Below are 27,736 nucleotides of genomic sequence, written 5' to 3' on the forward strand. Positions count from 1 at the left end.
ACCAACTTTGGGAGAGGATGCGCCGTGTGGATTGGCGCGTCCACACACCTTTAAGCGAAGCGCAATCACACACTCGCATTGATGGACTGAACAGAGTCGCCACCGAACTTTATTTATTCCTAAAAAGGAAAGGGGAAATATCGATAAAACCCAAGAAAAAAACGACAATGATTATTGGTCGTCGCAACCAAATCAGGGTTCGGGAGTCGGTTACGCAAGGGGAAGGTATTAGCACCCCTCACGTCCGTTGTATTCAACGGGAACCGTTTAGTTAGTTTCGTTTTGAATGTTAGCTTATGTTAGTCTTCTCAAGTTATTATGGGGGAGAGAAAGAATAGAAGAGGGAAGAAATGTTTTTAGATTTTTCGACGAAGGACTAAACCTAAGTTTTTTATTAGTGGGTCTGACAAGATTTATAAATCCTGCTCCTACGTATCTCAAAAGAGAAATCAAGGCTTACGTAGTTCTGGGTAGAAAAATGTTTGTTTGTTGGTCGATTTTAGCGAAAGCTATACTGTATTAATCGACGAAAACATTGTTTTACCCAAAACAGATGAGGAGTGGACGCATACCACACATCGAACGGATTTATAAATCTACATTCGGAAAAGCGTCACTTATCTCGACTCAACAATCGTGGCCGAAACATTGTTTTGCATCACCTTAAGACAATATGTCTTTCGTTTATGAAAAAGGTTTTTGATTAATCACATGGCGGCGAGAAAGAGTTTGATCGGTTGGATGTATTTTTAGTGATGACGAGAACTTGGATGAGCGAGATATCCATCTCAAATCCTAGTCTCAGGAGTGCACGGTATACACCATGTTCCACTTCCATCTTTATTGAAAAAAATGTTTAATAAAGATTAAGTATTTTTAGGTTTGATTGAGAAAGGGTTTGAAGAAACCGCATTGACAATTTTAGACGATAGCGAGAGTTAAGATAGGCAAGGCATCCACCTTGAATCTTAATCTCAGGAGTGCACGGTATACACCATGTTCCATTTCCATCTTTATTGAAAAAGTGTTAAGGTAGGAATGAAGTATATTTTTTGAATTTTGAAAGACGAATATTTGATGAGAACGAGACATGAGCCTCGGGATCAATCACTCGGGGTTCCACTGGAATGCTAGATTCCAATGGTCCTTTTTCATTCGAATTATTTAAGAAAATTATTTAATGGACAACGAACACTTGATAAGAATCAAATGTTCAAAGGGTTACGCCAGAATGCTTGATCCCAACGGCCCTTATTTTGTCAAAGTTAATTATCAAGCGTTTTAAGAATGAAAGGGAGGAATGAACGGTTAATCCAAAACAAGGGGCTCAGGACTGATTATTCGAGGGTTCCCACCGGAATGCAAGATTCAGATGGTCCTCTTCTTTCAGGTTTTTAAAAAAGGGAATTTAATCGGGTTGTAAAGATAGTTTAAAAATAAAATAAAATTATAGGGATAAAATTAATTTTACAATTTATTATATATATATATCGAATTAATTATATATATATATATATATATATATATATATATATATATATATATATAATTATATATATATATATATATATATATATATATATATATATATATATATATATATATATATATATATATATATGATCGAATTCCCACCAGAATGCTAGATTCTAATGGGAGGAAATGAAATTAAATGTCGAAACTATGGAAAGTTAGTGAAATTTAAATTGAAAAATTTAGTGAATTTGAAAGTGATTATTTATATGTGTAAAGGTATGAACATGGATACCAATAACCTAATTAAATTAACTAACACGCAAAAATCGACTAACCGAATAAAACCCAATATCGGAAAGTCAACCATTAATTAAATCTAAAAGGTAAACATTTAAAAATCTAAACAACTAAATAACGATTAAATTAAATTGATAAAAAATAAAAGTAAAATAAATAGCAAGAAATTATAAAAATTTAAATGAAATAGTAAGCATAAAAATAAAAATATGGAGATATGCTACTCCCAAGTATCAAACCCATCCCACTAAAGAAAGTGAAACTGCTCTCTCTCCACTAGGACACTTATGGTCATCTGTTATCTTAATGATAACTTGAATATATGAACAGGGATAGCTAAAGGTAGTTTAGAATACAAATGAATTAAAATGAGATGGGCTACTGTTAATGGACCACTAATTAAAATTATGGAGGAATATAAAACGTAACCCTAGCCGCCTGGCTGTTGGGTTGAGATAACCATACATTAGTACCATTAACTCCAGCAGACAATAGTTAATGGAAAATTGCAAAAAAAAATTAAACGGTCATTTAATTTTTTAAAGAGATTTTAAATGCTCTTAAAATAAATAAAAAGAAAATGAACTGGGAACATGAAACAAATCCAAAGGATCCGTTCGTCTTCCTCACGAAGACAAACCTCTTCCTCTCTCAATCTCTCCTAAAGCAAACACCTTTCCAACTCTTAATCTCTCGTCGTCTCTCAATCGCTCATCTCCTCAAACTTTTGCACCTACCTCACAATACCCTACTCTCACCCTAAAATGCACAAATCCATGGCTCTCAAAGAAAATCAAATAATAATGCTCACCTTCGGCGGTGGTTTCCAAGAACTCCCACGACAGCTTTTCGGTGGAGAATGTTGGTTTTTCGCTACAGCTCCCTCTTCTCTTCTGGATTTTTCGCCGTCTCCAAGATTAGGTTTTTTCGTTTGGAAAAGTTTAGGGTTTCTTTCGCCTCCAAGATTTAGGGTTTTCGTCGTGGTTTTTGCCTCTCCCTACAGTATTCGCTTTGCTCCTTTTTATACTCAACAACTTAGGGTTCTGAGCTAGCTTATGGAGATCCAAAAGGGCATCTCCTGGAAGTACTTTAAGGCGCTCAGATTTTGGTCTGCCTTATTTGACGTTAATTCGGAAACGGTAATACAAACCTACACTTTCTTCTTCTAACTTTGTCTCAATTCCGTTTTGGGCTGTTTGTTAACTTTTACCGTCTTACCGAGTTGATGTATTTTTTACTGCAGTGAATTTCCGCTACACATTTGAAAAAAAATGGAAGGTGTGTTGCTGAACTAATGGAATGGGATCGTGTTTGATTTGTTGTTGTTGATACTTGCAGCTTAACGTTTCAGATGAAGATATTAATCCATACTTTCCAAAATGCTGAAAGGCAACATAATATTACCATTGATGGAGTAGGAATCTCTTATCTTTACGTTGTAACAAAAATTGTTTCAAGTGAATTTCTTCATTGGTAGCAGCGACCACTCCATTGGGACAAAAGCTTGTAAAGTTAATTGCGTAGGTTAGAGTCAAATCCTAACATCATTGTTGACTTGTTGTAAAAAGGTTCATACTTTCTGGTTCATTTATTCATTTGTGGAGTAAGCAGTTTGGATTTGGGGAATAGTTCTTTAGCTCATTTGTTTTTATCGATCCTTTTTGCTATTGCAGATTGAACGTGATGCTGGTCGTTTGATTGATTGTAGAGCTAGGATGAAATTCAGTCCTTTAGGGGCTTGTGCACTGGCCGGTACAGGGCTCCCCATTGACCGGTTCATGACATCAGATGCATTGGGATTTACAGCTCCGATGAGGAATAGGTATCTTACTTTTTACTTGCTTGAAATCAATCCATTTAGTTGTACTTGACATATGATTAATGTTAACTATGTGAATGTTCAAATGCAACCTTTTTACCTAAATAACTGACTATATTGTTATATTGAATAGTATTGATGCAGTTTCTGACCGAGATTTTCTACTGGAGTTTCTTTCTGCTAATGCCATCACAGCAGTGCATCTTTCTCGATTGGGTGAAGAATGGGTATTGTGGGCTTCAGAAGAATTTGGATTTATCACTCCAAGCGACCCTGTTTCAACAGGAAGCAGCATAATGCCTCAGAAAAAGAATCCAGACCCAATGGAACTTGTTCGTGGTAAGTCTGGCAGAGTCATAGGGGGTTTGGTCACTCTTCTAACAGCGTGCAAAGGACTTCCACATGCTTACAATCGCGATTTGCAGGTAGTTAGATAATCAAAGTATATTTTATGGCTGTGCATGTTTTATGTTATGTTATTGCATTCGTTTGTTTTGTCTAAGCACTATTTATTTGAGATTCATTAAAGAAAGTTGCTTTCTGTTGTAAGTAGGAAGACGAAGAACCAGTGTTTGACAGTGTTAGAGCTATTTTGGGAATGCTTGAAGTCTCAGCAGAATTTGCAATGAACATTACTTTCAATCGGGAAAGAATACAAAAGTCTTTACCTGCTGGTTTTCCTGGTGCAACAACACTTGCTGACTATCTTGTTAAGAAGGTAAGCCACATTAATTTAGCCTTCTCTCAATAAGCATCCCATCTCGAACTTCGTCCCATAGAGTAACTTTTGGTGCTTGAGCGTTGTTGTTGACTGCCTGTGATATTGTTGGATTGAATTTGGAAGAATTCTGCTAGTAGCTTTTATGCAGATACACACCTGTTATGGATGTATAGGCTGCAATATGATGGTTATGACATGAATTTGATCTTAATCAAAATGCACACTTGATATGAAGTGAGGCTGCTAGGTGAATGTTAACTGATTTGACCATGCTGTTAATGCCTGCCTGTAGGTTACTTGGATCACCAATTCAGTAGCATAGCTTAGATTATCAGTTTAGTGTAGACATTAGCATAATTTTGCTTGGTTTGTTTGCTGCTGCTATGCTATGTACAACATGCATGTTTTTCTGTTATGAAAATTTTGCAGGTTAAGGTTGGTTTAAGATGGTCGCACGTGAAGGACGTGTTTGGTGGTTTGAAAATGAACGGTTATTGCAGGATGATATCGCGCCACATTGAGTTTTAACCGGGGTCTCTAAGCACCATGGTTAGTTCAGAAATTTAACCGTTTTGAAATGGTTTCGGTGGGTGTGTGGTCTCAGGTGAAGCATCCTTAAAATCCCTAAAGTCATAATCTAAATCATCAATGTGATCCAAACCGGAGCTTGATAATTCGGAGGGAGTCACGTATCAAAATCATGAATGAGGGTGAGAGATGAATTTATAAAGTTGGGGATGGTTAACCGAATCGGGCAGTTGTTAGTGAAATTGAAGTGGAAATCAGTTAAATGTTAGCTGGCTGTTTAAACTGGGAGCTAGTTAGGTTGTATCCCTACTGAGTTAATTGGGAAAAATGTTGTTATGTTAGTAATTAGTTTAATAGAATTCTATTATTATGAAATTTGTGTGAATTAGTGTTATGCTATTAAGAATGAAATTAGTTCAGTTATAAGCTAGTGTTAATGTTAAGTCTCATTACATTGTCTTACTTGAACTGTTAGTGCAGAATTTCTTATTAATTGGAAATTTTTGTTCAACTGTGAGGAATTATTCTTACTGTTATGTTTATTAAGCTCTGCAGGTTAGTAGGTGTTGCAGGTTGAATGTATGGGGATTGCTTAGCTTTCACTTCATGTTCCTTAACAATTGACACATCTAATGAGGCAGGAATAAAAGAGAAGGTTATGTAGACAATGATGGCTGCAGAGAAAGCATCCATATCATGACGTTGTGAGTGTTGGCTTTGTGTCATTGGTAGAGAGTAGTTTTGTTATGGAGTTAAGGCGGTCGAGAGAAGGCGCGAGAAGGCCGCAGAAGAGGGGTTCGTCCAGGATAATTGGTTTGGTGATTGATTCCAACGGTTCCTCGGTTCAATTTTATATGTTGTGGATTAAATGCTTGGAATGCTTGGAATGCAATCTTGTAACTTCAGATACTTTTTTTGTAATGTTTATGTTGACACATATGTGGTTGTGGTTCATAATTGGATGTAATTAGAATAGAAATGTGAATGTATTATGGTTTATGGAATTGAAATGCTCATAATTATGCTCATAATTGTTGGATATATTTGTTTATGAAATTGAAAATGAATGTATGTATGGTTGAATTGGAAACTTGATGGTTACAGGTTAATAAAAATGGAAAAGTGAATGTATGACCTATGTTGTAATTTGAGTTAATGGTTTAATACAACATTGTATGGTTTGAAGAGAAATTGAGTGGTCGATTACACATATTAAAATTGAATTGGTTTATGTATGGTATAGGATAAAAATGGTTTAGAAGGTGGAAGAAGGATAGGGTCTAAAATGAAAATGAACAAAATAAAGAAATGGACTTTATAATGAACATGGTTAAAAGTGAACATGAACATGAATTAGGACTTGGAAAGTGTCAATGGTCATATAGTTGACTTTGGTCAACATGGCAAAATTGTAGTTTTTTTTCATGTATTGATACATTTGAATGCAATAATGGACTAAGGTTCCATGGATCTTAGATGCAAATGAACTTTAGGCCAAGTGCCAAATGAAAAAAAATGAAAAAATTTCAGGACCAAAATCGGGGTATGACAGCTATAGACGGTTGTGGTTGCGGGGTTTGGTTCTTGGTTTTGTGTTTGGGTGGGTGGTATGAATGGATTGCAACGTTGGATGGTTCGTTGTTGGGTGGTTGGCATGAACGGGTTGTGATGTTAGGTGTGTGGTTGTTTTGTGTATGTGGTCGGTTGATGTTGTGTGGTTGGTTGTTGAGTTTCGGTGGGTTCACATTGGTGTTGGTTGGTGAATTGGTGTGGGGCATACGATGACGAAGCAAATTGGCGCGGATCCATAAAATACTGCGGCTCAGATACAAATTGCTGAGTTGTCACAAACCTAAACCATGCCATATATTGTTGAGTCGGTCTTGCACCTTGGATGACTGGTTCGTTCAAGATGTGTTGTCGTCGATTCCTCCATTGACGACACATGTCTTTTGCAAAGTCTCTCCAGTCAGAATAATCCCACTGTGCATCGACCCTTTTTTGATGCCAATTCCCCAAACACGTGGGAGATTCTGGAATATGTTGTAGCATTCCTAACTACAGTTTGACCCGGTCACTTTGGTGCATTTCAAATGTAGTGAATCAGATAATCGGTGTCTTCGATGTCCAAACTGCAGCATCGTCATGGTTCACATCATGATTCAGACCCAGATATGGCCTCCAAACAAACTGGAAAAAAAATACCAAATCTTTAGATGGAAAATAATTTGAGAAGAATTTTTAAATTAAAATATAGTTTGGTAGAAGTATTACATCATCATGTCCAATGTGGTCCAATAGATTTCGATAGACTGCAATAGCGTGTTTCGGACACCTATTGTAGATCATTCCCCTTACTGACCACCTAAGATAATAAAAAGAAGTGAAAAATATTATTTACTGTTAATTTAAATAATAAATATAATTAACTAAATGGTGAATGGTAAAGTGCTAGAGTTACTTCGTTGCAAAGGGGAACACGAATGGGCGCTCATTTATCGGGGCGAGCGACGGCATCCTAGACCACCCCCAAGCTTGAAGCAAATAAGCACATGAAAAAAAAAGTACAGGTATTCTTTTTTGCAGTTCTACACATTGCACTATATAGATGGGCCAACACAGCTGAACCCCAACTATAAGTGTTTACCTTATTAATGTTGCGTAATAAAGGTAAATACATTATATTCACAAAATTACCTGTACTTTCTGGAAACAAAAAGTTACCAAATAAAATCATAATATAACACCGAGCTATTATTATTTTCTCATACTCGGTTGAATCGTCGGACAATACTATACTGGCATAATATTGTTTAAGATATTTTAAATTTATACCTTGCCCCCTTGCTTGACCGGATGTGTCTCCCTCAGTTTCGTCGTCTAACAAAGGGGCACCCAGTAATTCATTGCATATATTGTTGTCTTGGTTAACTTGCCCATTCACTGCCTTTCTGTCTATACAAGACCCAACAACATGTACACGTCCTCAAGTGTGACGGTACACCCACCAATCGGAATGTGAAATGTGTGGGTCTCGGGTCTCCACCTCTCAACAAATCCAAAATGAACTTGTAGTCCACCGAGTACGAAACAATGTTTAGTAGATTTCTAAATCCACATCCTCTAATATATGGTTCTATTAAAGGATCGTGGGGTACATATTCATGTACACGGCATCTAAGCCGCTTTGGATCCTAATAACAAAAAAATAAGAAAATACAATTAGAAGAAGAAATACATACTCAACAAACACACATCTATAATAAGTAATCCTAAAATAGAAACTAAAAAGAGAGAGATTACAAAGGTATAACACAAAAAAGATATGTATAAGAAGTAATCCTAAAATAGAAACTAAAAAGAGAGAGATTACAAAGGTATAACACAAAGAAGATATGTATAAGAAGTAATCCTAAAATAGAAACTAAAAAGAGAGAGATTACAAAGGTATAACACAAAGAAGATGTGTATTAGAAGTAATCCAAAATAGTAACTAAAAGAGAGAGAGATAACATACAAATGCCGATATATTCTCGATTGTGCCTTTGTGTTCATCGCCCATAGTCAACAAAGACATGATTTGAATTTGCAAAGCTTGAGTTTGGTAGATGAAAGAAATGTGGTAGAAAAAAATACTTGAGTATTGATGAAGATGATTTGATATTGTTGATATGAGAGACTATTTATAGATGAATGAGTGAGTAGGTTTGGAAACCTAAAAAGAGTGTGATTGGTTGCATGGAAAGGCAAGAGGAGACAAGAATGACAAAATTCAGCATGGAAGAGCATGTGAGGAATCTTCTTGGCGCATGTGAAGAAATCACATGCAAGGGAAGAGGAGCCCTTGAGTTTGGCGCCTACATGTGATTTCTCACATGCAAGGAAGACGCGCCCTTCCTCTTGGCGCCTTAGTATAAGGCAATTGGAAGGGGCGCCCTTCCTAGTGGCGTCTTTGTCTTGTTTTGTGAAGGGGCGCCCAAGCCTTTGGCGCCTCAGTTACTTTATGGCGCCTAGGGAATGGGCGCCTAGGTTGGAATCTTAGGGCACAGACCTCAAAGATTCTTTGATTCCCTGGCGCTTGTGTATTCTTTTCAATCTTTTCTCTGCGTGCTGGATTCCTTCAACTGCATGCATGGTCAAGTCTGTACAAACAATTACCAAATTATCAATGCATTGACCAACTTACCAATGACCAACTATTTATGTTGTGCAGTTGAACAACTTAGCAATGCATTCAATTTCAATTCCATTCAACACAATGTCTTCCACACAACATTATATGACCAGTGCACATTTCGAAGGTGAAATATTTGATCATCAGTTGTTCGGTTTTTGTTTCCGAAACACAGAGGTGACTCCGTTTATACTAAATCGGCGATCAAAATTTTCACATCTGAAACAAAGAATAGAAAAGAAATTGCAGTGCAATAATGTGGGTCAGATCATCTATAAAAATCCAGTTTGGTTTACAGAAAACCAGGTAAAATTTTATCAAAAGAAGATTCGAGATGATGATGATGTTCAACATATGTTTGGCAGTCACGAACATTCCGGTTACAACAATATAGAGTTGTATATATTACCACATCAACAACACGAGTGTTTTGTGAGACTGATGACGAACAAGCTGAGGTGAATGTTCCAGACGATGAAGAAGAGGAACCTGAGATCATGGTTGATTCGATGGTGAATGCTGAAGAGGAAGAGAAGCCAATACCAGCAAGTCATGTATATTGCCCACCCCAACACATGACAAGGTTAAATTTGGTTTCAGATGAACCTTCGGCAGATGTATGGTACAATCCTTACGTGCAAATGCAAGGATCTCTGAAACAAGGAGACAAATTTCGCACAAAAGAGGAATGTGTAAAAGCCATTAAGAAATTCCACATACAACTAGCAACAGATTTCAGAGTAGACAGAACTAACGCATCGAGGTATAAAGTTTATTGTTCGAATGAGCACTTCCTTTTTAAGTTGTCAGCTTCGTACCGGAAGAGGAGCGAGTCTTGGGAGATTGGATCAATGGGTCCAGATCACACATGCATGCTGACAAACCCAATGCAGGATCATCGTAAATTAAGCTCTCAGCTAATATGCGATGAAATATTGTCTGTTATTGGCGATAATCCGTCGTTAAAGGAATCTCGCATATTAGGGCAGAGTACGAGTACGCACCATCATATGGGAAGGCATGGATAGCTAGAACAAAAGTTGTTGAAAAAGTGTTTGGCAATTGGGAGGAATCTTACAAGCAACTTCCAAAATACCCGTTGGCTCTAAAACACTATGCTCTTGGGAAAATTTTCAAGATGGAAACATTGCCCGCATATACACCAGATGGTACGTGTGCTGTTGGAAATAGAATATTTCACCGTCTATTTTGGGCGTATCAACCGTGTATCATAGGTTTTTCTTTCTGTAAACCAATTATACAAATTGATGATACATGGTTGTATGGAAAATACAAAGGAACGTTACTGATGGCAGTGGCACAAGATGGGAACAACAATATTTTTTCGATCGCCTTTGCCCTAGTTGAAGGGGAGACTACTGAGGGATGGAGTTTTTTCCTAAGAAATCTCCGATTGCACGTTGCACCTCAGCCTTACTTGTGTTTGATCTCTGATAGACACCCCTCAATCATTAGTGCATATAATAACATTGACAATGGCTGGCAAAATCCTCATTCGGCGCATGTGTTTTGTATTAGACATATTGCTCAGAATTTCATGCGGGAAATCAAAGATCAGATGTTGCGTAAGAAGGTTGTCAATGCAGGTTACGCATTAACAGAACCTTTTTTCAAACACTACCGCGAGGAAATAAGATTGTCGAACGAAGATGCGGTTCGGTGGATCGATAGTATTCCGTTGGAGAAGTGGACTAGGGCATACGCAAGCAGACAACGTTGGGGCCACATGACAACAAATCTTGTGGAATCAATGAACTCCGTCTTCAAAGGAATTCGTAACCTACCAATAATCGCTTTGGTGCAAGCTACATATTTCAGGCTAGGGGCCTTTTTTGAAACCAGACGCTCAAAGTGGAGTTCCGTGTTGTAATCTGGACAGTTGTTCAGTGATGCTTCAATGAAATTCATCAGACATGAAGCTGCCAAAGCAAACACACACGTGGTTACGGTATTTGACTGAACTAAAGGTTGGTTTAGTGTTGCCGAGTCCATGGATCACAATGAGGGCATGCCAATGAGACAGTACAGAGTCAAATTAGATAGAGGTTAGTGCGACTGTGGAAGGTTCCAAGCCTTTTGTACCCCCTGCTCCCATATCATTGCGGCATGCTCAAAGGTTCGAAGGGATCCATCCTACTTGCTATCTGAAGTTTACAAAGTCGCCAGCCTTTCAAATGTTTATAAAATTAGTTTTTCGGTAGTGGCAAAAGAGGATTATTGGCCAGAATATCAAGGGGACATCGTGTGGCACAACGAAGTTATGCGAAGGAAGAAAAAGGGTCGCCCTAACAGCACCCGGATTCAAACCGAAATCGATACGGCGAACAAAATGGTTAGACTATGTAGTTCATGTCGTCAACTAGGTCACAATCGTAATAACTGTCATAGTGTTGGAACGAGCATAACCAGATAAATTCAAATGTACCTTTGTTGCTATATATGGAAACTTAAATTTATTTCAAAGTACCTCTGTTGCAATATATGGAAAATTAATTTTACTTCATAGTAGACGTCTGTGACGAAAAGACAGTTGTTCATAAAAAATAACACAAACAATTAAAACAACTAGAATACAAAAACTATGCGATTACAACCATCAAAATAATTTTGAACATGTACTGCATCATCCTACGAGCGTCTTGGTCGGTTTTAATATCCACTCATTCGCGCACTTCTCCGTTTTGGTTGAACGTGGACACAAGCCATTGTATTCTTCTAATCCGTTCACCCTCTCCAATTTCTCCCTCTAACCAACTGTACAACGTCCGATTAAGACGTTCAAACGTATCTGTGTTCCAAAGTCGAACCTGTATCGGAGTCGCAACGGCAGAAAATATTACATCAGCATTTCGTTTCTGAATGTATGCAGACATTGTTGAAACAAAGAAAATTAAAATCAATGGTTGAACTAGACTAGGAGATGAATTTGAGTGAAAATAATTGTATGCAAGGGGATGGTATTTATAGAGACGGAAGATGAATTGGACAAAATACGTAGGCGCCAATTGAATTGGCACCCACATGACACACACACACACACACACACAGACGCCACAAAAATTAGCGCCTTGCACACAAACACACACAGGCGCCATTGCCTCTGGCGCCTCCTCTTGGAGGGCCATGCAGGCGCCACACACATTGGCGCCTCCTCTTGGAGGGCCATGCAGGCGCCATATGTAACAACCCAATTTTTAGTATTGTTTCTTATATTATTATTATTATATTTTATTTATTTATTTGGAGCGTTAAGTAATTAATTGATTGTTAGGTAGTATAATAATTGATTATATTAATTAATTTGGTGTGTTAATTAATTATTTAGTTGATATGAGATATATTTAAATAATTATATTAATTAACTTAGTGTGTATGTTGGGTTGGTTTAAATTATTTGAATTAAATAGAGATATTTAAATATTAGGTTTTATTGGGCCTATTAATTAAATTAGATGTATTATGCTTTAAGCCCAAATAGAATACTAATATAAATAGTAAGAGGAGAGGGAGAATATGATTCATTTGATCATTTGACAAAAATAGAGAAAAAGAAGAGGAAAAGTAAGGAGAAAAGGGGAAGAACAAAAGAGAAGCTAGGGTTTCCATCAAATTGAAGAGGTAAGGGGGGAATCCTTATTATTATGGGTTAGTATGATTGGGTCAATGGGTAGAAACATGTGTAGGTTGAAATCCTTAAATTGCATGGTTTTGGAATTGTTAGGTATTGATGAATATTCTCGATTTGTGGTGATTGGATTGTGTTAAAACTGTAAATTAATGTTATATTGTATGAGTCATAATTTTCTGAACGTGTAGCTTTTTACGGAATCGAAATCGGAGGTTCGAAGGTCCTCCAACGATGAAAAACATAGAAAATTCTGATTCTGTTTTACGTTAACAGGTTACCCACCGAGCGTTAACCGGTTACTTGCTTAAAAATCTGTGATTCTGTTTTTGTGTTAACCGGTTACCCACTGAGTGTTAACCTGTTACTTGCTTAAAAATCTATTGATTCTGTTTTGTGTTAACCGGTTACCCACCGAGCGTTAACCGGTTACTTGCTTGAAAATCTGCGCAGGAATTTGTTTCTTTTTTATGTTAACCGGTTACTCACCGAGCGTTAACCGGTTACTTGCTCTGTTTTGTTTTAACCGGTTACTCACCAAGCGTTAACCGGTTACCACTGTTTGAAAAATGAAAAATTGAGATTTTAAAAGTTGTATTCATTAGTATGAAATCTAATTGTGTGTATTTGATAATTAGCCTATATTTGTGGATGATATATTGTTATGAATGTGTATGTGTACCATTGGTGGATAATTCATAGAGTTGAATTATGTTGATATGTGGAATGTTAAGATGGTAGAGATGATCTTAATTGCATATGTGTTGATATGTGTGCATTCATTCATGGCATGGTCGGCTTCATAATGAAAGCGGTGAAACGGTGGGTTCACATGGTAGCACACGTTGATCCTTAATTGGAAATAGGCGTGGTAGATGTAGCACACGTAGATCCTTAATTGGAAATAGGCGTGGTAGATGTAGCACACGTTGATCCTTAATTGGAAATAGGCGTGGTAGTAGACGGTGATCTTTAATTGGAAATAGACGTAGCACACGTTGATCCTTAATTGGAAGTAGGCGTGGTAGTGGCTTTGATCTTGTCCGGATCAGAAGCGTGGCTTGGATTCTAGATATTGAATCGGAAAGCGGTGAAACATTGGGTTCACATTGAGGTACCGCATGCGTAGAGTCACATGTCTTGCATTGAGTCACATTAGAGTTATGTGATAATTGAATGTATGTATTGATGTGATTGTGATGTGTGTTCGAGATATGGTAATTGAATTTGGTGATGTTTGGATGCATAACTTGGTGAAATATGTGATTATGTGATAATTGTGGTTATGTGTATATTTGAGAATATAGCATTGAATTTTAATATTAACTCCTTGAGTTTTGATGTATGTTTGAAACATATGAATAAATGTGGATTAATGTTATTGACATGATGATACGAGGTGTGATGAATTCCGTTAATTGTTGATTTAATCATTGTGCCTGATTATACTTTTTCATAATGATTTGAATTCTCACCCTTTCTGTTTGAATGTTACCTTTACATGGGTATCGTGCAGATACTCCAGAGTAGTATTGCTGAAGTAAGTGGACGGTAGCTCGCTCGAGATTAGCCGGAGAGTTTTCGTATTTTAGTTTGAAGACTAGGTAATGAGTCAATGCTCTGGTCATGTAACACTGGGTAGATTAGTAGTATTGAACTCATATCTTATTTGGATATGCATTATGTTATTACTTGATTTATTTTATCTTGAGGTGATTATTGAGAGATGATCATGGTATGGGACATGGATCATGTTATGAAATACATGAGTATTCATTATTTTCCGCTGCGAACGCATATTCTTGGATATTCATGATAATTGAAATATGTTATTTTATATGACCAGGTGTATTGTATATCGATGATGAATGATGTTGGTTTTTGAAAGCTTTTAGTTTTTGAAAACGTCGATGTGATGCCCTTTTGTTTATATGCGTGCTTATTTACTCTGATTATATGTTAAGTATTTTGGGGTAGAAAAAGGGGTGTTACATTAGTGGTATCAGAGTCTGGTCGACCAGTTGGTCAATAGTCGTTAGGGTTTTCCATTCCGTGGTATTTGATTTGTGTATCTGACACAATCGATACTGTTTGTTCGGGCTATTCAGGACGATGGTTGCAGGCAGGAATGACGATGCAATTGCTGAGGCGCAGAGGATGTTGGCTGAATCCATGGGTCAGATCCATCAAGCGAATGCTGGTAACCGAAACGGAGATGATGATGAATTCCGTGCTTTGGGGAGATTCCAGCGGAACAATCCTCTTGTTTTTGAGGGTGAGCATGCACTTGAGAAAGCTCAAGCTTCGCTGAAGGCAATTGAGAAGATCTTCAGAGTCATGAACTGTACAGATGCTCAGAAGGTGCAGTTTGGTACCCATATGCTTGAGAAGGAAGCTGAAGATTGGTGGAATAACACTCTTCAGAGGTTCGAAGAAGACATCATTGAGGTTACTTGGGCTCTTTTCCATGATGTCTTATTGGAGAACTATTTTCCGGAAGATTGTCGTGGGAAGAAAGAGGTGGAGTTCCTAGAATTGAAGCAAGGAAATGGTACTGTTGCGGAATATGCTGCTAGATTTCAGGAGCTTACCATGTATTGTCCTCATTACAATACTGCTAATGCTGAGAGATCTAAATGCTTGAAGTTTGTGAATGGCTTGAGACATGATATCAAGAAGGCCATTGGTTACCAACAGATTACTCGTTTTGCGGAGTTGGTTAACAAGAGTCGGATTTATGATGAGGATAGTAGGGAGAGTGCTTCTGTCTACAAGAGTTTGAAGGGGAAAAACCAAGATCGTGGGAAACCGTATGATGACAGAAGGAGACAATCTGGTTTTGGCAAGAAGCCAAGTGGGGGAGGATCTTCTACTCCACTTAAGTGTTTCAAATGTGGCGTTGAAGGTCATCGTGCTATGGATTGTAGTAGGGATCCTGTGACGTGTTTCAATTGTGGCAAGAGTGGTCACAGAGCAAACCAGTGTGGAGTTGGTTCGAGCGTGACTTGTTTCAATTATGGTGAGAAAGGTCACATTAGTACCAAATGTGATAAGCCGAAGAAGGAGCAAGCGAAAGGAAAGGTGTTTGCATTGTCTGGTGCGGAGGCCACTACCGATGATAGGCTAATCCAAGGTACGTGCTTTATTAATGGTACACCTTTGATTGCCATTATTGATACCGGTGCAACACATTCTTTCATTTCTTTGGATTGTGCTAAGAGATTGAATCTTATATTATCTGATATGCGTAGAAGTATGGTTATTGATACACCTGCTATGGGTTCTGTTTCTACTTCCTATGCGTGTTTGAATTGTCCGTTGAGTATCTTTGGTAGGGATTTTGGAATTGATTTAGTTTGTCTTCCTTTAGAGCAACTTGATGTGATTTTGGGTATGAATTGGTTAGAAGTTAATCGGGTGTATATCAACTGTTTCGAGAAGACGGTTATTTTTCCTGAGGTTGGTGCTCAGGAAGATTGGTGTGTGTCTGCTAAGCAAGTTGATGAATCGGTGCAAGATGGTGCAGAGTTGTTTATGTTGTTTGCAACTTTGGATATTCGTGAGAAGAAGACGATTGAAGAATTGCCAATAGTTTGTGAGTTTGCGGAGGTATTTCCGGAAGATATAAGTGATTTACCGCCGGAACGTGAGGTTGAGTTTTCGATTGATTTAGTCCCTAGAACTAGTCTTGTATCGATGGCTCCCTATAGAATGTCTGCTTCTGAGTTGAAAGAGTTGAAGAGTCAACTTGAAGACTTACTCGAGAAGAGGTTTATTCGTCCTAGTGTGTCGCCGTGGGGTGCACCTGTTCTGTTGGTCAAGAAGAAAGAAGGTTCTATGAGATTATGTGTTGATTATAGACAACTGAATAAAGTGACGATTAAGAACAAGTATCCACTTCCGAGGATTGACGATCTGATGGATCAGCTGGTTGGAGCTTGTGTGTTTAGCAAAATTGGTTTGAGGTCTGGGTATCATCAGATTCGTGTAAAGGCTGAGGATATACAAAAGACTGCTTTTAGGACAAGGTACAGTCACTAGTAGTGCTCCGTGATGCCTTTCGGTGTGACTAATGCACCTGGTGTATTTATGGAGTATATGAATAGAAATTTTCATGATTATCTGGATAAGTTTGTTGTTGTGTTCATCGATGATATATTGATTTATTCCAAGAGTAAAGAGAATCATGCCGAGCATTTGAAGGTTGTGTTATCGGTGTTGAAAGAGAGGAAGTTGTTTGCTAAGCTCTCTAAATGTGAGTTTTGGTTGAGTGAAGTAAGTTTTCTTGGACATGTGATTTTGAGTGGTGGTATTTCTGTGGATCCTACGAAGATTGAGGCTGTATCTTAGTGGGAAGCTCCTAAGTTTGTTGCTGAGATTCGAAGTTTCCTTGGTTTGGCTGGTTATTATAGGAAGTTCATTGAAGGATTTTCTAAGTTGTCGTCACCATTGACGCAGTTGACTAGGAAAGGTCAAGCTTTCATTTGGACTTCGTAGTGTGAAGGGAATTTTCAAGAGCTTAAGAGAAGATTGACTACGGCTCCTATATTGATTTTACCGGATCCGTTAGAAACTTTCGTTGTGTATTGTGATGCTTCTTTGTATGGTTTGGGAGGTGTTTTGATGCAAAAAGGGCAAGTGGTAGCTTATGCTTCAAGGCAACTTAAATTTCATGAGAGGAATTATCTGACGCATGATTTAGAGCTGGCCGCCGTTGTGTTTGTGTTGAAGCTTTGGAGACATTATTTGTTTGGATCGAGATTTGATGTGTTTAGTGATCACAAGAGTTTGAAGTACTTGTTCGATCAGAAAGAATTGAATATGAGGCAAAGGAGATGGTTGGAATTCTTGAAAGATTATGATTTTGGTTTGAATTATCATCCTAGAAAGGAGAATGTTGTAGCTGATGCATTGAGTAGGAAGTCATTGCACATGTCTATGTTGATGATTCTAGAGTTTGAATTGTTGGAGCAATTTAGAGATTTGAGTTTGGTTTGTGAAGCGACGTCTTCGTGTGTTAAGCTTGGTATGTTGAAGCTTACGTGTGGCATTCTTGACGAAATTAGAGAAGGTCAGAAGTCAGATTTGAAATTAGTCGATGTTATGACATTGATTAATCAAGACAAAGGTGGTGACTTTAGGATTGATGAGAATGGTATCATGAGGTTTCGTGATCGAGTTTGTGTTCTGGATGTTGCGGATTTGAGAAAGAGGATTCTTGAGGAAGGGCATAGAAGTGGTTTGAGTATTCATCCTGGTGCTACTAAAATGTATCAAGACTTGAGAAAGATGTTTTGGTGGCAAGGTATGAAGAAGGATGTCGCGGAATTTGTGTATTCATGTTTGACTTGTCAAAAGTCAAAGATTGAACATCAAAAGCTGTCTGGTTTGATGCAACCGTTATCTATTCCCGAGTGGAAGTGGGATAGTATCTCTATGGATTTTGTTTCGGATTTTCCGAGAACATCGAGTAATTGTGAGGCGATTTGGGTCGTTGTGGACAGGTTGACGAAATGTGCTCATTTTATTCCGATGAGGATGGACTATTTGATGGAGAGACTTGCTAAGTTGTACATCGAAAGGATTGTGTGTTCGCATGGTATTCCGTCGAGCATTGTTTCGGATAGAGATCCGAGGTTCACTTCGAGATTTTAGGAAGCTTTGCAAAGTGCTTTGGGTACGAAGTTGCGTTTGAGTTTGGCATATCATCCGCAAACTGATGGTCAAACGGAGAGGACTATTCAGTCACTTGGAGATCTTTTAAGGTCTTGTGTTTTGGAACAAGGAGGAAATTGGAATAATTTCTTGCCTTTGATCGAGTTTACGTATAACAACAGTTTCCATTCGAGTAATGGAACGGCACCTTTTGAGGCTCTTTATGGTAGAAGGTGTAGAACTCCTTTATGTTGGTACGAATCGGGAGAGAGTGCTGTGGTTGGACCCGAGTTGATTCAAGAGACTACAGATAAGATTAAGATGATTCAAGAGAAGATGAAGGCTTCTCAGAGTCGTCAAAAGAGTTATCATGATAAGAGGAGGAAAGCTCTTGAGTTTGAGAAAGATGAGCATGTGTTTCTTCGAGTTACGCCAATAACAGGTGTTGGTAGAGCTTTGAAGTCGCGTAAGTTGACGCCGCGTTTCATTGGTCCTTATCAGATTTCCGAGAGGGTAGGTGAAGTGGCATATCGGATTGCATTACCACCGTCACTTTCTAATCTTCATGATGTGTTCCATGTGTCTCAATTGAGAAGGTACATCGCGGATCCATCGCATGTTGTTCCATTAGATGATGTTCAAGTGAGGGATAATTTGATGGTCGATACATCACCTATGCGAATTGAAGATCGAGAAGTGAAGAAGCTTCGTGGTAAGGAGATTTCTTTGGTGAAAGTGATATGGGGCGGAGTCGCCAATGGTAATATTACTTGGGAACTCGAGGATAAGATGAAGGAATCGTATCCGGAGTTGTTCGTTCGAGGTAGATTTTTGAGGCCGAAAATCTTTTAAGTGGGGGAGAGTTGTAACAACCCAATTTTTAGTATTGTTTCTTATATTATTATTATTATATTTTATTTATTTATTTGGAGTGTTAAGTAATTAATTGGTTGTTAGGTAGTATAATAATTGATTATATTAATTAATTTGGTGTGTTAATTAATTATTTAGTTGATATGAGATATAATTAAATAATTATATTAATTAACTTAGTGTGTATGTTGGGTTGATTTAAATTATTTGAATTAAATAGAGATATTTAAATATTATGTTTTATTGGGCCTATTAATTAAATTTGATGTATTATGCTTTAAACCCAAATAGAATACTAATATAAATAGTAAGAGGAGAGGGAGAATATGATTCATTTGATCATTTGACAAAAATAGAGAAAGAGAAGAGGAAAAGTAAGGAGAAGAGGGGAAGAACAAAAGAGAAGCTAGGGTTTCCATCAAATTGAAGAGGTAAGGGGGGAATCCTTATTATTATGGGTTAGTATGATTGGGTCAATGGGTAGAAACATGTGTAGGTTGAAATCCTTAAATTGCATGGTTTTGGAATTGTTAGGTATTGATGAATATTCTCGATTTTTGGTGATTGGATTGTGTTAAAATTGTAAACTAATGTTATATTGTATGAGTCATAATTTTCTGAACGTGTAGCTTTTTACGGAATCGAAATCGGAGGTCCGAAGGTCCTCAAACGATGAAAAACATAGAAAATTCTGATTCTGTTTTACGTTAACCGGTTACCCACCGAGCGTTAACCGGTTACTTGCTTAAAAATATGTGATTCTGTTTTTGTGTTAACCGGTTACCCACCGAAGCTTTTAGTTTTTGAAAACGTCGATGTGAGGCCCTTATGTTTATACGCGTGCTTATTTACTCTGATTATATGTTAAGTATTTTGGGGTAGAAAAAAGGGTGTTACACCATACACATTGGCGCCTCTTCATGAGGCCCAATGCATGTGCGCCAATGCATCTGGCGCCTCTTCTTACTAATTCTCTCTTGGATTATCCGAATAAGATATTGATGTCTATAAAATCTCTAAAGACGAATAATAACAATATAAAAAATAAAAAATACTATAATGCCGCCAACTGCAATCAAGTAGATGTAGAAAGGAGGATTTGAGGATTTGCTCGTGAAAAAACAAAAGAATTTAACTTAAATATAAAAGTGAATTCTATTGAATTCTATTGAATTCTATTGAATTTAACTTAAAAAAGTCCTTGCATAATTTGGTGATTATGTTTACCATTTGGATGTTTTCACAGATTCATACTAATCAAACTTAATAAAGCGATTTGGATGTTTTTGCAGATTCATATTATGTAGAAATAATCAAGTTAATAAAGTGATTAATACTGATATCTAGTATTCATAAGAAGGCTCTAGATACCACTCAAATAAGCTGATTAAGCACATGCTCTTGTTGAAATTCGGATCCATAATATATTGAATGGAAAATGTTGTGGACTCTATATACATACATATATATAAATAAAAGAGCACTAAGATCCATCTTCATTTTGAGTTTTTAAATGAGATTTATTTACTTTTTTATATTATATTACACCTTTTTATTTCCTAAACAACTTTTCTATATCTTTTGAATATTCATACAACTCAACAAAAACTCAAATGAATTCCATCAAATCCTATAATATATTCCATATTTATATTATATAAAAAATATAATTGAAACAATTTAATTCAAATATATTAAAAAATTATACTTTTAATATATATATATATATATATATATATATATATATATATATATATATATATATATATATATATATATTAAAAGAACTTAAAATAAATTACTAGTACAAAATACAAAAAATATTATATTAAAAATATTTTTCAATAATTGTTATTCTTCTACCCATAATGTTTTCATATATGTTTTATCAAGTTGATTGATTTAGTAAATGCCAATTGTTTTTCTTTATACCGAATATTGAATTATAGAGGTAATTCTAAAAGAAAAACAACTTGTTTCGTTTTGTCTGGTTGACAAGATATCGAACGTATACTTTTTTTTTATATTTTTATTTATTTTAATATGTTTTTTGTTTTCAATTTTAATTAAGATTCCATATATTTATATATGTTTTTATGAAATCTATAACATTAATTTTGTTTTTTAATTCACATGTTCAATTATAAACAATTTAATGAATGGAATGACTAGTGTTTACATCCTCTAATACAAGTGTAAATGTTTAAACGGAAAGTAGTTAGCACTTATATTCTCGTCGATAAATTAATATTTATCTATTATATTTATTTTACACTATCAATAAATCAAAATTGTCCAGTAAATATGTGTTAATGTAATATTTAAATATAATAAATAAAAATGGTTCATAACATGACTTTCAAGGTACTTATATTAAAAGTAAAATATTACGAATATATAATTTAATAAATATAATATTAATTAATTTTATATATTATTATATTCATTCTCAAACACTAGAACACTTTTTTTACCATAATATAAATTCTTTTACATTAATATTAAATATAAAATATTACATTAATATACTCAAATCTTTGCCCTACAAATGGGGCAGGTAAGAGCCATTTTTAATAAATATTGGGGTAGACAATTTTTATGAAATGCATGCCCGCATGGTAAAGTATGAATTATTTCTCCATCTTCAAACTCGTACACACATATCATACACTGATTTTCAGTGTGTTGGAGCGGGATGGATGAGTCAAACGTTGACTCATTGATTCTCTCTTGGATGATCCGAACAAGATATCGACGTCTATAAAATCTCCAAACACGAGTAATAATAATAAGAAAAATAAAAAATATTATTAAAGTAGCAATTCCTATCAAGATGGCGTAGAAAGGATAATTTTGTGTTCCTAAAAAAGTAAAAGAATTTAACTTAAATATAAAAGACAATTCTATTGAATTGTAGAAACATAAATAAAAATTTACAATTATAACGAAAATACCTGCCATGCTAAAATTGACGGAAAGAAATATGCAAAAATCAATAATTTGGCATTAAATATATATATCAACATATTATAAATATTAAGGGTGACAAATATTTGATACATGTGTGGTGGACGAAATTAAGTATGTATAACCAGACAATCTTAAACCTTACATTGGTATCTTCAAAGAATATGTTGGAGTGAGGTCGGCGAAATTAATGAAAAATATGAAAGTGTAATGTTTCACAACCAACTATAACAAATTAGATATGAAAATAGCTTGGGAGATAGTATGTAGAAAATATAATGATATTATGCTTACAAAGTTGTAAGTTGCATGATGATGAATGGTGTAATGGACTAGTTTTATAGCAAATTGGCTTACCGTATTTCACTAAATTTCTTTATAGGATTATTTGTTTTAAAAATTTAATTATGCTATTATGAGACATTTTTATCACATGAATTATTTGTCCATTATTTTCAATCTTTTTACTCAAATGCAAAACAAGTTACTTTCATAAAAATAAATAGATTTTGAGAATACATGCTAATAGCTAGCAAGGAACCACTGCAACTTATTAATTGGACAAAATGCATAACAATTATTTGTGAGAAGCATATTCGTAGAGGACCACTTACCTACCAAAATATGAAAGCATGCTTAATAAACTCACTACCTCTAAAATAGATAGAAAGTTTGGTATCATATGGTATTAGGTATCATAAGCTACATTGCTACTAGATACAAAGTTGGATTTTCTTTTGTTTCTATTTATTTTCCATCTTAAAATTTGAGAATAAAATTCAATCGTTGCAATGAGTAAGCAAACACTTCATATACATTTATTATGCATTTTGACGAAAATAATCAATAAATAGAACACTTACACTATTTTGGTTATTATTAATCCTATTTTACTATTTTTGTTCACATGATTTTCTAACAAAAATAATTCAATAGCTAAAATGACTATTTAAAATAAATTTATAACGAAAATAGTTAATAAAGAGATATATTTGTAACAACTAATATATTAATAAACACAATATTCCATCTTTCAAAACATGTCTTACATTATTAGATAAGATTTGATTATTGTGATTTATAATTTTTATTATAAAATTATTAATAACTACAAATATTTAAAATTAATATGTAGTCACTTAATTTATAAAAAATAAATAATAAAATAGAAATAGAAAATAAAATACTTAAATAATAATTTTTATAAATCTATTGTATATTTTATTAATTATTTACTCACTTATATTGTCAATTTTAAATTTAGTAATTGATTACAACAAACACATTGAAGAACTTATACACAATTTTGTTCATTATAATTTTGTTCATTCATTATAATTTTGTTCATTAATAGAGCTTGTAGACTATAATCAACACCTACAAAATAATAGGAAATTATCTTAACAATTGGGAAAGACTATATAATACATAATGATTTAGGATCTTTCATCTTTGAGAAAAATAATTATATTTTTTTGTCAGTTAAAAAAATATACATATTTATGTATTTTTACGTGTCTCGTGCTACTTTATATAATTTTATTTAATTATCAATAAAATCTTAAACTCTATGTGATCACTTATGTCACTAATAGTGATTAAGTGATATATCATTTAAATTGATTGAATAATATTCTAAAAGTCAACTGCTTATAACTATAAATGAACTATCGGTGCATGGCCAAAACTGAGCAATTTTTTTTTTATTTCTACAATCTATACATATGTACCTACAACCTTTTATATGTTGCAATTGACATGATAATGATAAACCACATGAACAACTAACACTTTCTTTTTTCATTGTACTCATCATACTTTGTTTTTAGAATTAAATTTCTTAAACAAAAACCCACTTATACTAACCATATTTTATACAAACCATATTGATATTGTCAGAAGATCATAAAGCTTATTGTGATATTTTAACAAAGAAAGGTACATTTATAATTTTAACATGAGATATTGTTCCATTATATTCACTATTTGGAGACAGTTGGAATTATATAACTCAACCAGAAATTACATCCCCTATAAAAGTCCTGAATAATCAAAGTAACCTAGAAATACTACTATATTCATTAAATACATTTATAATTCTAAATAATCTAAAATGACTTTTTCACTGAATACCAAATAAATGAACTATGGCATAATCATCACTGAATACCAAATAAATGAACTATAGCATAATCATCACTGCTTAATGTAATTCTAAATAAAATCTAAAATGACTTTTTCAGTGACCTTGTTTCCATCTTGATTAGTTACATTAAAAAATGAAAGGAAAAAAAACATTAAAACTGAAATACATGTTTCCCGTGTCACCACAAAATTTTCAACAAAACATAATACATATTTTACACCAAAAGTAAAACAAAAATCAATCATAATGGAAAAAAAGGAAAAGAAACTACCAAGTCATCAACCTTCACTCCAACTCCAAATGCCACTATAATAATAATCAAATATTGGAAATTGATGTTCTTTAGCCTTTACAAAGCGAGTTTTATAAAGAAATATCCAACATAATATATCTATATCTATACATCACTTATATGCAATGTATTGCCATATGCATTACCAACATTGAATTGAGTGTCAACTGACATTTTCTAAAACTACCAATAAATTAGCATTTCATGTAAAAATTAATTAAGTTTAAATTTTTCTAAGTGGTAAACATTACATAAATCCATTGAGTGAATGAGACGCAACTATGTGTTTTTAGAATCAAGAGTCGGTAAGTGTAATAGCTTCATAGAATACCTTTGTGTTTACCTATAAAGATACTAAGCATATATCGATATGTTGTTCCAACAACCATTCTCATACTTCTCAAGCTACAACCTATCATCAAAATGGAATCAATTAAAATTAGATTCATATTTTTGAATACAAAAGGAGTAAAAAAAAGCAAGCAAATTGGATGTCTCATAATAGATCAATTTAGAAGAAGAACAAAACTTTAAGAATAGGAGTCATCAAACAAATTGATGCTTTATTAGCTCCTTTATCCCCTCAACTTCACCTATTGATGCTTGAATGTTCCACCAATGCAGTACCATACTATCTTAAATCCATATGTATATTAGTATATACTTGATTATCAACGCAAAATCCCAAAAACGGATCAACCTGATTATATTAAGTACACATTAGTTAAGATGTTTTCTTTGGGGAAAGCATATAACATGGCTTCCAGACCAACATTGAGTAATAATAAAGATTAATCACTCACTTTAGATTTTGCTAATAAAATGTGCCCGTCATTCAATATATTTTCCAGGAAAATATCAAATCCCAGCGGATAATAGAAACATAGACCTCATTATTTTAGGTTCTAAAACATTATATTTTTAAAGATTAAAATAATCAGAATGATGATTAAAACAATCAAAATAATCAGGGTGAATGTGCAAAGAAAAACTACATGTGCAAAACAATTGGTGTCAATATGAATGAATGAGCTATAACTTCTATATTTGAAGGCAAGTTAGTAGGAAGGTTAACATGAATCCAAAAGGCAGAAATGAAACTATGAACACGAAATGTGCATCACACTTTGTTTCAGAAAATCCCCATTGAAGGTAAAGATGGAAACCGTGAAAACGTCAAAGATGACTACGAGAAAAAAAAAGTGAGACAAGGGATTACCTTACAAAAAATGGGAAGAATTCAGCTGAGACCTTCCATCGAAGACGTCTGTAATACGTATACAAAATCAAAAAAGAAAAATAATTAGGCGGAAACCTTTCATCAGAAACATGGTGAGCAAAACCAGGCATTCTACTATGATTTCTACAACTAACACTATAGCTACGAATAAGTTTCTCACTAACCGATTCACTCCCTTGTTCATTAACAACCCTCCTAAGCTTCTGTCAAGACTCGGCAATCGGCTTATTAACAACATCACCAGAAACACATTCTTTCTCTCCCAACTTATCTTCCTTTCTCCTCTGTATTAATCCCAATTTATTCCACAACTTGCCCTATTTGTGAAACTTGTTCGGCCCCTTTTGATCAACTCCAATTTCAACATCACAGGCTTCCTTAGAAGAAAGACGTTGTAGTACAATTAGAATGAACAATACCATTGTTCTTAGGATTCAGATTAGCACCCCTCAAATCTTCCTCAATGATCAAGACTTTTGCACCAAAGAATAACTCGGTTGTGGCCGGTGAAACCTTGGCATTAGATATCACTCTCAATTCATCAACATCTCCAATCACCATTGATTTCCTACGAGAATTTGACCTATCAAAACTTCTCCTTCTCCGAACTGAATAATAATGCTTTGTCTGATCTGAATCACCAGGATAATGCTCTCCACCACCACCACCACCACTTTCCAAATTCACCACCTCTTCTTCTCCTTCTTCTTCTTCCTCAACCAAAACCTTATCACAATGAATAGAAACCATAGGGGAAAACCTCGGACACGCTTTCCCAATCAAATAACCATCCCAAGAAGCCCGAGGTGCATCGAATGAAAACCTCGAATCATCCACAGATAACCTAGGATCGGTATCACATGATCTTCTTCCCAATGATAAACCATACTCTCCAACTTCCAATTGCGTCTCTCTAAAATTCTTGTCCTACGCTTCTCAACCTCCCTGTTCGTCAAACCAACACCATTGCCGATGACAGAACCATCGCAAGCACTACCGCTTCTCTTCAACTTCTGTTTCCACAAGCATTCAAACAATGAACATAGAAAATAATGCGTATTCATTTATCATGTAAAGAGATGAAAATTATAGAGAATACTTACACTGAATCCAAATGAGGATCAAACAACTGCTGGAGGAAGATGGAAGAAAAAATAGTTAAAAGGTGACTTGATAATGCTATGACTTAACCGCAAGGAAAATTGCTTCCTTCTCTCTCTAAATTTTGCTACTTTCTAAAGCTGAAGTTCAATTTTCTCAGTTTGAGAATCCAAACCCTGTGACCTACCCAATATTCTCCCTCAACAGCATATAATTCACACTCATGCTTGAGTTTTCTCCATTTCTACAATCATTACTTCAAAAGCAGATCATTCATTTGAAGTTTTCGTGATAGGTTCCATCTCCATTTCACTAACATTGTGCCTCTCATTTTCATGATCAGTATCTTCAACGTTTTCGGGAAAAGGACTGCCCGTCTGCAGAAAGTTCGGGTTCTGGTTCAAAGGCAGAAGATAGCGGAACTATAGGCTTTAGTGTTTCACTTACAGGTGGCTTATACTTTACAATCATTCCATCAGAAGGAATTGGTTCGTCATCTCGGCTACTGTGGTCCCACATATTCCCTTGTTCTGCAAAACGCCAGTTATTTTCCTTAGGGTGAAGCAGCTGAGCCAGGAATCCGGGGCATTGTATGACCATGACCAAGAACGATATCATTTGTTGTTGATGCTTCTCCATTCCATCCAGACGATCACTCAATAGAAGCAACTTACTCAAAGGATTCAAGGTGCTTCTTAGTTTAACCAACTCCTGTGTCAGGGTTTTTCTATCCGATTTGAGATTCTCCCCTTGTTTCCACAGGCTAGAATTAATCGCTTCTAGTGAGGGTTCATCAGAATT

At 35.3% G+C, this 27,736-nt stretch overlaps 1 protein-coding gene and 2 pseudogenes across 1 annotated transcript; 1 reads left to right on the forward strand and 2 right to left on the reverse strand.

The window, feature by feature from the left end:
• Nucleotides 1-3,427: 3,427 nt before the first annotated feature.
• LOC127112375 (argininosuccinate lyase, chloroplastic) lies at nt 3,428-4,358 on the forward strand. Its single transcript, XM_051046338.1, has 3 exons — nt 3,428-3,595; nt 3,726-4,017; nt 4,146-4,358. Exons 1-3 carry the CDS (start codon nt 3,489-3,491, stop codon nt 4,341-4,343), a joined length of 597 nt encoding a protein of 198 aa, XP_050902295.1. The 5' UTR covers nt 3,428-3,488; the 3' UTR covers nt 4,344-4,358.
• A 21,451-nt stretch (nt 4,359-25,809) lies between these two features.
• Nucleotides 25,810-26,898, reverse strand: LOC127112367 (protein OCTOPUS-like; annotated as a pseudogene).
• Nucleotides 26,899-27,148: 250 nt separating this feature from the next.
• Nucleotides 27,149-27,736, reverse strand: LOC127112368 (heat stress transcription factor A-8-like; annotated as a pseudogene).

Source organism: Lathyrus oleraceus, unplaced genomic scaffold (genome assembly GCF_024323335.1).
Source record: "Lathyrus oleraceus cultivar Zhongwan6 unplaced genomic scaffold, CAAS_Psat_ZW6_1.0 chrUn0084, whole genome shotgun sequence".
In the NCBI taxonomy this organism is placed as follows: Eukaryota; Viridiplantae; Streptophyta; class Magnoliopsida; order Fabales; family Fabaceae; genus Lathyrus; species Lathyrus oleraceus.

Coding starts and splice junctions, on each gene's coding strand:
- LOC127112375 (XM_051046338.1), top strand. CDS start 3,489: ATGAAATTCAGTCCTTTAGGGGCTTGTGCACTGGCCGGTACAGGGCTC. Junction 3,596..3,725: donor ACAGCTCCGATGAGGAATAG/GTATCTTACTTT, acceptor TATATTGAATAG/TATTGATGCAGTTTCTGACC. Junction 4,018..4,145: donor CTTACAATCGCGATTTGCAG/GTAGTTAGATAA, acceptor TGTTGTAAGTAG/GAAGACGAAGAACCAGTGTT.